At 37.7% G+C, this 13,220-nt stretch overlaps 2 protein-coding genes across 3 annotated transcripts in view; one reads left to right on the forward strand and one right to left on the reverse strand.

The window, feature by feature from the left end:
- Positions 1–13,220, reverse strand: part of LOC145440646 (proline-, glutamic acid- and leucine-rich protein 1-like) — a 225,957-nt gene that overhangs the window by 208,965 nt on the left and 3,772 nt on the right. The gene's annotated exons all lie outside the window — the stretch shown is intronic.
- LOC145440628 (uncharacterized) overlaps positions 1,325–13,220 on the forward strand; it is a 29,563-nt gene continuing 17,667 nt past the window's right edge. Inside the window, exons 1-11 of one of the 2 annotated variants that reach the window (XR_013915587.1) lie at positions 1,325–1,499; positions 1,559–1,725; positions 2,364–2,524; positions 3,205–3,364; positions 4,324–4,434; positions 5,790–5,961; positions 7,265–7,332; positions 7,657–7,806; positions 8,581–8,763; positions 9,190–9,279; positions 12,873–13,038. Coding sequence is in view for 1 of the 2 variants with exons in the window: in XM_080318318.1 (XP_080174444.1) it covers positions 1,448–1,499; positions 1,559–1,725; positions 2,364–2,524; positions 3,205–3,364; positions 4,324–4,434; positions 5,790–5,961; positions 7,265–7,332; positions 7,657–7,806; positions 8,581–8,763; positions 9,190–9,279; positions 12,873–13,038 (1,480 nt within the window). In the remaining variant the exon portion in view is untranslated. The remainder of the gene's footprint in view (positions 1,500–1,558; positions 1,726–2,363; positions 2,525–3,204; positions 3,365–4,323; positions 4,435–5,789; positions 5,962–7,264; positions 7,333–7,656; positions 7,807–8,580; positions 8,764–9,189; positions 9,280–12,872; positions 13,039–13,220) is intronic. The other variant, XM_080318318.1, reaches the window with a different exon arrangement.

Consider the following 13,220-nt stretch of genomic DNA (forward strand, 5'->3'; position numbering starts at 1 on the left):
TTGGTGACCCTACCTCTACCGCAATGGAGATGATTCATGATAGTTTTATCGACCGGCAGCCGTCTCTACGGAAATACATATAACTACACATAGTACACACATATGTTATTATGTAGTGTAAAGTGTAGAGGCTATGTGTTGCTGTTTTTTTGCCAATACAGTACTAAATTCATTTGTTGTTAATGTTCCGCTTGGCGAAGCAATAAAAATCTCTCTCTTTCTCTCTCTCAACGTGTTGCTCGCATTGCGGCAATCATTTGCTGATCACTACAGGGTTTTGCATGCTGCGTTTACTGATAGATCAACGCCTGCAGCAATGAATTCCAATTCCACAACAATTTGACTGCGATAAGGATAACGTGCATTTGTTCGTCTGATCGAGAGAGGAAATGGTGTTTCTCAGCGCGCGCTTAGCATTAAGTCGTGTTTTATTAACTCGCATCGCTTCGCATGACTAGCGATTATTGTTTTTACTAATTACTGTAATTATAGTAATTACTAGGGCTGGCCAAGATCGAGTGCCTATTGGGTGCAACTTAAGTTTGGTGTACAGAGATTTTCCATTCTCATACTTACCGGAATGAACAGTGATTTGACATGGACTGAAGTTGAATTATGGTGTATTTACAATGCGAATTTTACTTTAACATACAATTGAATAGTATATTCACATTGAAATGAACCCGAATATTTTCGGCCGACACTCGTCAGGGGTAATCGTCAGCAACTAGTAGAGAATTGGAAAGAACATTGTATATCAACAATCGTATCACAAAATATGACGTCACCGGCATGGATTTCACTTTCTAAAATTAAATTGAATTTCCAAGATTTTGCGAATTCAGTAATTCAAATTCTTATCTAATTTTGAAAAAAATAATTCTGTTCAAATTTGAAAAGCTGAAAATTTTCTAGTTTTCCAACTCCGGCTGGATGATTCTGATATTAAGGCGTCAAGTCGATAATTCGGGTATCACTCGTTATGACAGCATGAATGATGTGGAAAGTACAAATATGTACCTTTTACGCGACCACAAAGAATATATAATTTGATATCTTTTCGGTTATACCTATTTCACAATGATTCGATCGGTCACATCGCAGCATACGAAATGCAGTACAAAAGCTCTGCACGACCGTGGAAATGAAATATCTTTAAAGTCGTGATCAACTCACACAGCATTGTCACAAAGTGCAATGAAATACTCATGGTCAAAAAAATACCAAATAATGTTCAATATGATGTAGAACTGGCATATAAAAGGTGCATATTTGAGCTTCCTACATCATCCATACTGTCGTAGTGTTTTAAGGAGTTATACTCAAAGCCTATGACTCAATTCAGTTTCGAATCACTCAGGTACTTGATTTTGCCCAGCGTTAGTTGTAGCTGGTGAATCTTTGACCTAATATTGTTGGTTATCCAATATCTTGCCTGCTCTCTGTCATGGGCCGTGCGGAATCTATCCAATTCCATGTCAATGGAAGACCATACATCGGTGAGTAGTTCTCAAATGGTTTGATTGTCAAAAACTCACTCTTGGATATTTTATTTCAGTTGACAACCCAGAGTTTGGAGTTAGTCTCAATACATGGTTGAGGTCAAGTGCTAGGCTCACTGGTACGAAAGTGATGTGCGCGGAAGGCGGTTGCGGCGTGTGTGTTGTGATGGTGACCAGACCTGTGCCTGGAAGCTCGGACACAAAAAGTTTTGCAGCCAATTCGGTTAGTCCCGATTTGCTTTTATTATTGGCTTGGAGACTGTACAAATAAGTAACATTTTCTACTTTACAGCATTGATTATTGCTGTGTGAGCCAAATTTGATGTGCATCGTTTTGTTTAGGAAACTTAACAATTTCATATGGTAACCAGTAAAATATGAAAATGTATAATTTTGAATTTTTTATTCAATCAAATTTTTCTAACTCAAGTAACTTCGCTTCTACTAGTTGGAATTGAGTCAAATTTGTTATGCATTGTTTTTTTAGACAACTTGTCAATTTCATGAGGTAACCAGTAAAATTTGAGGTAGAATATCATATTTTTGAACTCTAATAGCTTCGTTTCCACAGGTTGGAATTGACCCAAATTTGATACGCGGTGTTTTTTAGCCAACCTAACCTAATTTTACCAACTAGCCGGTAAGAGTAAAATTTGAAAAAAGTTATTTTTCACACAACCACATAAAACAAAGACATTGCTACAGATAGATTACTACTAATCTACATAAGTGATGGGCCTGCAGATTGCGACACCAGCGCAGGCAGCATTGTGACCACTGAGACTGAGCTACTGCAAATTAAGGCTAGAAGCATGCAAGCAAAATTAAACTGGTTAATATTTATTATTTTTTCATTTTAAGTGCCTTTTTCCGCTGTTATCTGCGGATGGCTGTCACATCACCACCACCGAAGGTTTAATAGAAGAAGGTGGTACATACAACAGCATTCAAGAGCGAGTCGCCCATTTCAATGCTACTCAATGTGGATACTGTACCCCGGGATTTGTCATGACTATGTACAGGTGGGATAATTTGTCTCGCAAAACTAATCAAATCTGGCTATGAATTTTTAATGACTTGATTTTTTAAAGGTTGTGATTTCATTGTCATTTGGCAAATTGTTGACTGAATTCGTGACAAGAAGCAATTATAGTAAATCATACTTACGGCTGGGCAAAATCGAATACCTGAGTGATTTGATTTTGAATTGAGTATTAGGTTTCAAGTCAGGCGGCCTATCAATGATATTACAACAATAGCCTATCAATGATGTGTAAAAGTCAAATATGTACGTTTTATGCGACCACAAAGAACAGAATGCGAGTTCTACATAACATTAAAGATACCTTGATTTTGTATTTTCCGACCTTACCTATCTCATTGCAATTTGTGACAATGTTGTGTTGATCACGACGGATATGTCATCTTCAGTAATTACGTAGCTTTCTACAACATGTTTCGTATACTGCCATACGACCATTTGAGGCTTACAGCCTTCCTCGGTAGAAAATACTATCTAAACTATAATTTTCGTTGAATAATTAAATCTTTACTGGGAGGAGTGTATGTTTTTCAGTACTCGAAATAATCATCTCTCATTACTCGACTCAAAGCATTAGATTTATTACTCGCCCGAATCATGTGAAGAGTTGCATGATCTAATTAATCTCAGCTTAGCGTTAAACTCTGTTGATATTGTCAGTTTTCTGAAATGCAATCCAAAGCCGACTCAAGCGGAAATTGAAGAACAATTTGATGGAAACTTGTGCCGTTGCACGGGGTACCGACCCATTTTCGATGCCATGAAAAGCTTCGCGTCAGACGCCGATCCAAAACTAAAGCAAATCTGCCAAGATATAGAGGTTTGTATATTTGGGTTTCGATTTCAAGAAGTTTGTGATCTAAAGAGCAGATAAGGTAACCGGGTGCACTTGAAACATGGAAAAAAGGTTACTGAATATTGGATTTGGTGCTGCCACAACCTAAAATACCTCCATCCAACCTGTATAAATGCTCCCCCTGGTAAAATTTGCTAAGAACTCAGTGTTTAGTAGACCCGTGCAAAGAAAACCAATGATTGATTGATTGTCGCAGTTGCCTTTAATTCTTCTGTACAAACGTGAATCAGAAGTTGAGTTATCTATGGCCATAGTTTCTTTGACCTCTAGTCCTTGCGCTTTATGAATCTTCATGTCCACCAGAGTGATATGCCGAATATCACAGACAATCTATTTGCTTATTTGAGTACTCCCAATATCGCAGGGAGTCTGACAGTGGACATAAACAATCGCCTTATATTGCAACAAAAAAACTTCTTGTGTACCGGTAACCCACAAAATTCTGTGCAAGCTTTATCGCACCATCATGCATGTCGTGCTCAACGTGCTTGTGACCCCAATATTGGTTATCCAGAATTCAAAATGAGTATTTGTGGACAAAAAGCCATAAAATTAGCAACGCATACTGTTCAGAACAGTGAACTGGTCACCGTAATTGTGGTGTTATGCCTCCCTACATATGTTAACGGTATATACAATACACATATAGTATTTGAGCAGCTTTTTGGAGGTACAGAACTTCATTATACAATTGAATAGTATATTCATATTGAAATGAACCTGAATATTTTCGGCTGACACTCGTCAGGGGTAATCGTGAGCAACTAGTAGAGAATTGAAAAGAATATCGTATATCAACAATCGTAACACATAAGTATGCATTTATTTTCAAGTGTTCTTAACCAGAAACCCCTGAATTCATCACTAGTGTGGAATTCCCCACCGGTCGGCAACTAGTGCCCTAACGGATTCTTGTGTTTAAGGATCTGAAAGGTTGTCGTCAAGAATGTAAAGACAAGGCCGGAGATTGCTACAGCTCGTGCGGTAGATATGATGCGGATGGCTGCAAGGATTTTATGCACAAAGACAAAACGGTATCAGATATTAGTTTAGTCCTTTATTATAGTTATTGGATAACATTTTTTTTCAAAATCTACTGGATATTTGATAAAGCTATGGTTTGAAAAATGCTGCATACCAAATTTGACTCAATTCCAACATGTAGAAGTGAAGCAATTGAAGTTGAAATAAAATTTTCCAACTTTACTGGCTACGCCATGAAATTGCTAAGTTGTCCCACAAAAACGATGTATAACGAATTTGGCTAATTACAACCAGTAGAAGTGATGATATCGAAGTACAGAATTTTAGAGTGAGGGAAATTCTTTAATTAATAATATTAGACCCACCCATCGTAAATACTATTATTTCAAATCCAAAATTGTCTACTCCATGAACTTCACTTCTGTTGGTTGGAATTGAGCCAAATTTGCTACGAACCGTATTTTTAGACAACTTAACAGTAACAAGGCATAGCCAGTAAAATTTGAAAAAAAATTAATTCATCAATAAATTCAAAAATTTCCGATTCCGATAGCTTCACTTCTACAGGTTTGAATTGAGCCAAACTTGGTGTGCAGCATTTTTTTAACCAACCTAACCAGTAAAATTTGAATAAAAAAGTTATTTTCGTACAACCCTAATAGTTATCCATTGTGTTACATTGAATGCTTTTGTAGGTATCTTAATATGACAGCAGTTGTGAATATCGCATATAGGAATAAAGGGGCATGTTGCCAGATGTGTATCGCCAATATGGAGTCGCAATAGGATTGCATCATAAGCCTGACCAGTTATCTCAACAGAACGTATGCATATGGCGAATGGCGATGTGTGTTTATTAGTTGACCGTTGTTTGCATAAAATGATAAGGTTATCTCGAAGACGATTCTTGAGCTCCCTTTATTCTGTTTTCTGTGGGCAGAGGTCGTCCGTAACGAAGCACCACTTTTTTTTTGTTGTATTACTTTCAAAGTCAGATTCTAATTCAATTTCCAAGTTTTTTGCAAATTCAGTCATTCTAATTGTAATCTAATTCGGAAAAAGCTGTGTCGCTATCATTCCAATTCTAATTTAATGTGGAAAAAATTGTCGCTTTAATTCTATTTGTAATCTGCTTTTGAAAAATCTGTGTCACTATCATCTTATTTCAATTTGATTGGGAAAAAAGCTGCGTCGCTATAATACAAATTCTATGCTAATATTGAAAATTCTGTGTCACTATCATTTTAATTCTAATTCGAAAAAGAAAAACGTGTACCGGTACCGTAGCTATAGTCCTAATTCTAATCTAATTTCAAAAAGCTGAAAATTTTTTGGTTGCATATATCTGGCTTTTATGCTGGTCAACCACCAGCCGTTCTATAAAAATTATAAATTTCTTCTGCAGCTTCCGACCTTGAAGCCACAATTTCCATCTCTTGAATTGCATCCTTACATCGGAGGCATAAACGTCCGATGGCTCCGCCCCGCGAGCTTTCAGGAACTTAAAAAACAAGTTAAACTGCTGGTTTTGGATGGGAAGAAAGATATTAGATTCGTCGTTGGTTACACTAGCACCGGTAAAGAGCGTTTATGATATTTTCTTCAAAAAATTCTTGTCCGTAATCAGATTTCAGATACAAAGTATTACTTTTTGAAATAACCAAGTCGGTATTCCATACTTGCAGGCTTGTAACTAAGTCACAAGGTTCCGAGTCACGAGCCAATCTCACTTTTATAGTTTTGACTCGAGTCAAGTTGAGTTATTTTCAATTCACCACCGAGTCAAGTCCGAGTCAGCGAGCAGAGGGTCGAGTCCGAGTCATATGGTTGTGACTCGAGTCCGAGTCTGAGTCATTGTGATCACTGTTATGTTTTGAGTTTAATCCGATTCCACCCACTTTTTTCAACTCTACTCGAGAGATATAGAATGGCTCGTATTCATAATATCGTCATTTTCCTCGGTCCTAATAGTTTCTGGCCCTAATGTCCAATAGATATCAGGACTGATAGATGAAATACCAATCATGTGGTGACTTCACTATTTTTTGAAGTTGCAATGGAATGTCTGTCTTGACCGTCCTAGTCTCGAGTCATATGACTTAGTTCGAGTCATGCACAATGACTCGAGTACAAGTCGAGTCGATACACAAATTGACTCGAGTCGAGTCAACCAAAAAATCGCGACTCGAGTCATTACAACCCTGGATACTTGAACCATTTACTCGAGCGGTTGTGTTTTAGTACTAGTATTCATGTTGGAAAGTTTCATCATTAGAATCATAGAAAGATCTCCTATAAATAGTATTTTTACATTGAAAATTTTGTACCGTACTCAAATAACTTCGCTTTTACGGGTTGGAATTGAGCCACATTTTTATACCCACCTCATTTTTTAGACAACCTAATAATATCATGGGTTAGCCAGAAAATTCTGAAAAAAAATTCAAATTAAAAATGAAATCATCCAGTCTTATAAGCTAACCTTTTGCAGGTTGGAATTGATATCATTTCAACCTGCAGCGTCGTTGTGATGTGCACTTTGTACAGTCTGTAATGATACATGCATGTGAAATTTGCGCACAATAACGTGACTAGTATGATCAATTGATCATTGATCAATGATGAAAAACGTGTTGGTTTCAGGTTCCTTTTTTTGTTTTGTAATGAGACCAAGCTGCAACCAATCGATCCTTGGCACAGGAAGGACGCCGTTTATTTATCAATACCGGATATCTCATTCGTTAAGGTTGTTCATAATTTTAGCGATCCAATACATCACAAGAATACGATACAATGAATTGGTTTGAATGTCAATCACGTTCATCGTCCAGATTTTAATATCCCTTCAGCAGCGGTTCCTTACTACAAACTATTTTGCAGGAATATTCAAAGACGAAGACGTATTTGATGCGTATATCGACAGCAAGGGAGTTGAAGAATTGTACAAAGTCAGTAACTTATCTCAGAAGTATTTTACGTTGATTGAATCATTGATCCATGTTTCAAAAGAATCTGAACAATTAAAATCAAGATTGTGGTTTTAGACGGCACTTAGCCTTGCAGAAACTTAAATAGAACCACCCGTAACATACGTAATATCAATATGAGAGCAACAAATTTTTCATTGAGTTCAAGTTCCAACTTCTTGAAAGTTGACAAGTCGGCAATTTTTTGCTATTCTAACTATACGCTAGCTGAAATGGCTGAAAACGATTGGATACACCGTTAAAAGGTCTATTTGAGTAAAACTGGACATGTTCTATCTCTTTCAGATTTCTGACTCAGATAATACATTGACAATTGGAGCAAACGTCGTCTTGAGCGATTTTATTCAAGAATGTCAAAGTCGGTTGTCGGAATCCGAGATATTTCCTGTGCTGGCAAAGCATATCAAGAAAATTGCGCATGTTCCCGTCAGAAATGTAAGCGTTGAAATTACAGCAGATATTGGAGTTTTCAGTTGATCCTGATAAAGCCAATAGCTAACACCTTCTCCGATAATCCCAATATATTCATATTTAGCCAATATGCAAAAGATATGGCAGGAGAGTTAATAATCTGAAAATAGTACATGCATTACTATATAGGTAAAAAGGTTGAATTTATTTAATAAATGTACGACAAAATTGGCACCATTCCAACGTGTAGAAGTTATTGATGCTCAAAGTTCATAATTTCAAATCGTAGTTTATATGGTGGGTGGATCGAAATAAATAAATGATGAATTTGTCACCGTAAATACTATTGTTTTCAAATCCAAAATTTTGTACTCCAATAACTTCGCTTCTACTGCTTGCATTTCAGCCAAATTTGCTGGGCCTTGTTTTTTTCAGACAACGTAACAATTTCATGGAGTACCCAGCAAACTTTTATATTTTTATATGTTTAAAACGAATAAATCCAAAACTTCTTTCTTATATAGTAATGCTTCTATAGGTCGGAATTGAGCCCAAATTGGTGTGCAGCATTTTTTTTTGGCAACCGAACAATTTTATCAAGTAGCCAGTAAAATTTGAAATTTTTTTTTTTTGAACAGCATTATTTTACACGTATTAGAAATCACTATTTAATATTGTAATTGACTAAAAATTTACGTTGCTTGTACTTGTACATTAGTGGCAAAGTTGACTACTTCGCTGACGTGAAATGATAATTGAAGCAGTATTACATCCATGAAATATATATTCATTCGATAGGTCGGTTCTTGGGCCGGGAATCTCATGATCAAAAAACTTCATCCCGAATTTCCGTCTGACGTAGCCACGCTGTTCTCTGCTTTCAACGTGGCCATTGTTGTTCACGATTGCATAACAGACGAGGAAAAGGAATATTTCTTGACCGGTCAAGATAACTTCATGAGCTTGGACATAGCCGGAAAGGTCGGTGTTTTGGGGCTGGAAGACCAGACTTGGACTAGATAATTCTAGTTGTATAATTAGGCTTGTTAGAACGAAATGCCGGTAATATAATTCTTATCTAATTTGTGAAATGTTTCTAGGCTCTCATTTTAATTCTAATCTAATTTCGGTTTTGCCTGAAAATGCTATAGAACTGTATAGTGCGAAACAAACTGATTTATGAATTGGAAGCAATTTTCAAAGTTTTTTGCGACTTCATTAAATGTAATTCCAATCCAATTACGAGAAATGTGTTTGTAGCCATAATTGTACTTCTAGTCAATTTAATTTAAAAAACGGTGTTGCTGTAATTGTAATTTTAATCTAATTTTCAAAACGGTGTAGCGACAATTCTAATTCTAATCTGATGGTGACATTTTATGACATTGCTATCTTGTTCTATGTCAGGTAATTGTGGCTTGCAAGATACCGAAAACGAAGCCGCCTTCGGATGGGATCTTCAAGGCTTTGAGCTACAAGGTCATGCCGAGATCGCAGGTAATTGACACCAATTAATGTTTTTATAAGATCTAGGAATTATGGTTTATAAACACTAATAATTACCATTGGTGGTCACTGGTAACTAAGTACTTTAACTTTTTGGAGAACTGAAGTAGGTTTTGCCTGCTTGCACTGCTTACGCAAGTGGTTGATTTTAGACTACTTTCCAAGGTTGTAATGACTCGACTCGAGTCACGATTTTTTGGTGACTCGACTTGACTCGAGTCATTTTTTCAAATTAGTAAAATGGCTCGACTCGAGTCAATTTGTGTCTTTGACTCGACCTATACTCGAGTCATTGTGCGATGTGCACGACTCAAACCAAGTCATATGACTCGAGACTAGGACGGCCAAGATAGACATTTCATTGTAACTTCGAAGAATAGTAAAGTTACCACACTATTAACCCGATCGAAACGGCACACTCATTAATGATATTTTCACGAACACGCTTTACTTAATCCAAAATTTCCTGGGTTGTTCTGGTCGTAGACAATTACAACTATTACAGATGGATAGCTATTATCAATACGCATACGTCGAGCCATAAATAACATCTTATACTATCGAATAGCCTGTTCAAAATGCAAATTGAATACATAAAAACGTTTTGCGCAAAATACAATTCGCCACGACGTTCGCGTGAATGTTCGCGCGTGAGATAAACCAGCGCCCGTGACCTAAATCAGCGCATCTCCGAGACATCAAATTCATTTGCAGATATTTTCTCCTAACATGTGTTGGTTATGCCCATTTCCCATCTGTTGGAATACTTATAATCAAAAATTAGTCGCACAGAAGATTCTTCGAACTGGAAGTAAAAATATGTTACGAAATAACATGCGAGGGTTTTAGCAATGTATTTTCTGTTGATGTTGAAGATTACGCATATTGAATATTTTTGCTATTCATACTAATACACCAATACTGCCATGATGTTCTTCAGCGAGCTATAAGATCTCCGCTATTGATATGACAGCAAATTTATGTCCGTAAATGGCTTCACTTCTGGTGGAAATGTTTCACGTCTTTCCCGTAGTAGCGAATAAAAACAAATGCACCGGCACATCAAAGCTCCGGTCGCGATTCTGGTATTGAAAGGTGTTTTCGTGTCTGCTCGAGATTTCCGTCCACAACGCGCAGGTGATTTATGAAAATTTGACGACCAGCAAAGCCAATGGCATCAAACCCCGGTTCCATCTAATCAATGCACTTTCTTGATTCAAAGTATTTTATTCGTCCATGATTCACGAGAGAGGCAAGAAAATTCGGCGTAACTCTGTCAAAGCAGTTGACCTATTATCATTGCAGTGTGGGCAACGAATATAATTGCAATAACTTCAGTTGCCAATGCTATAATGGTTTCTTACGTTTTTCCATGTGTTGGTGCTAGATGTGCTGGCTTGTTATTATTTCGATTTGCTATGATATATTGCGCCATGCAATAAATTCTTTTACAAAAATATGGTTGAATGTCGATTTTCAATTTAGCGGATCGGGGTATGTAGAGTCTGCGGTCACGAACGCACTTCGAAACTGATTGCTGCGATGCGCGTGTTGTACAACAGCAATGTTAGTTTCAACACATGGCACTAACTCGTACAAAGGATGGACAAGCGATTACATATACCGACGTTGTGAAATGAATCATTTGAACGTCCGCGATACTATATTATTACCCAAACAATAACACGCGGTAATATATTTGCTGTTGTGATTAGCGCAGATTCGCTGTTGCAGATTACGCATATCGATTGCTGCTTTTTATACTAATACAGCATTACCAGCATGATGGTGTTCAACGAGCTACAAGATCTCCAACGCGCAATCGATATGACAGCAAAGTTATGTCCGTAAATGGCTTCACTTCTGGTGAAAATGTTTCAGATCTGGCCCATGGTAGAGAACAAAATCAAAATATGGCTGTATGTCCAATGTCCATTGTCAAATTAGCGAATAAAATAGGTGTGTAGAGTCAGCGGTCGAGTTGTGCACTTCGAAACTGATTGCTGCGGTGCGCATGTCGTGAACACTGGGTTTTCAAAATGCCTATTGGTTCAATAGACAGCCCAAGTCTCAAAGCGATTGTCTACATCATGATTATCGATAGAAGGCTTGCATAATATGACCTAATCTTTTTCCAAATGCCCAGTAAAATATCAGTGAAATACTGTATTTTATATTGCAGGTATGACTACCTGTCAATCCAACCACTATATATTCAGTTCTAGTTGTTGTACAAGAGCAAGGTGTGTTTCGACAAAGCACTATCTAGTACTTAGTAACTCGTACAAAGCTAATATATACACCGGCGAGGTGAAATGAATCATTGAACGTCGTCGATACTAGAATAACTCACGGCGCGTGTATGTGCGCCGAATGCGAGACGCCTGGCATCAATCGCGTTATATCCAACTGTAGCCATCGCTATATAAGCGGTCGTTACTCTCGATTGTATTATCGTAAGAACCTCACTCAGGTCATTTTAGAATCCTGATATCCTTGCGAAATCAGTCAGGCGATAATTCTATCCCGAGCAGGTCTTTGTATGACGTAGTCGCAAATTCAAAAATCAAATTCTCTTTTATTTTCAAAAAGTTGAGAACACTTCTTGGTATAGGGGCATCACCTGTTTCCCTCTCGCTTTGAGAGTAGCTCAGTTGGTTAGGCGGCTGTTTCACGATTACAGCGATATATTGGGTGTCGGGTCGGTTCTAGTCCCGTGATTCAGATTTTATGAACATTTTACTAAATGCATTGAAATTTGGACTTGAGGCCGGCCGTTCCAGTTGGGTTAATATTTGATACTTGGCAAATAGCGCCAGAAACGGTTAAAACGGAGGAAAACTGCTATATTACTCAATCAGGGTTGAAAAAATTGGGTTGAACCGAAACTGAACGGTAAACATAATGACTTGGACTGGGACTCGAGTCACAATAGAATGACTCGGACCCTCTACTCACCGAATTGGACTCGGACTTGACTCGGTGGTGAATTGAAAACGACTCGACTTGACTCGAGTCAAAACTATACAAGTGAGATCGACTTGTGGCTCGGAACCTTGTGACTTGGTTACAACCCTGCATATGTGACACTTGGAGTTTTAATTCTAGTGATACAGCAGCGAGAGGTGCTTTTGCTGAGCACTGAAATGATACAATCCTTGCCACGAAGAGTTGATTTATCAAGGAGAATTATAGTATCGGCACTATTTTCCACTGTGAGAGCCCCGCTGTCCAGCATACGATACATGCAGTAAAAAGCTTCGAGCGTTAGTGGAAACGACATATCCGTGAAATCGTGATTAACCCACAGCATGGGGCATGGCCGAAAAATACCAAAATATCATTAATGTGAAGAAGAACCACTCTGGCATTGTCTTCTTTGTCGCCACATAAAAGGTACATATTTAAGCTTCCCATATCTTTCATACTATTACAACGTCAAGATAAGTGATACTCAAATACTCAAAACCTAATACTTGCTTCAGAACCGAATCACTCAGGCACTCTATTTGCCCGCCCTACCGATTACTGAATTTTAGTGATATGGCATTGATTTTTTATTTACTGTGACTTCTTTTGTACAGAATGCTCATGCATATGTGAACGCTGCATTTTCTGCAAGCATTGTCGACAGTGTGGTGCAGAATATATCCATCTCTTTCGGAGGTATCAGCAAAGACTTTCTGCGTGCAGAAAAAACTGAAAATTATCTCGTCGGAAAAACCGTTAATTCGCAACAAACATTGACCGGTCAGTATCTGATTTGTGGATTTTCATGAACAGTGAGAAATAGGCCAGTGGTTCCTTGGCAACATGCGGACCAGTGAACATCGTTGTTCAAAAATAACTTTTCTTTTGGCGAGGATCAGCCGAAAATATTTGGGTTTATTTCAATTCAACTGTCAAATTTTGTCAACTTCTGTTCAAAAAGA

The sequence above is a fragment of the Botryllus schlosseri genome, chromosome 6 (genome assembly GCF_051294905.1).
Source record: "Botryllus schlosseri isolate E-star chromosome 6, Bs_hap1, whole genome shotgun sequence".
Taxonomy (NCBI): Eukaryota; Metazoa; Chordata; class Ascidiacea; order Stolidobranchia; family Styelidae; genus Botryllus; species Botryllus schlosseri.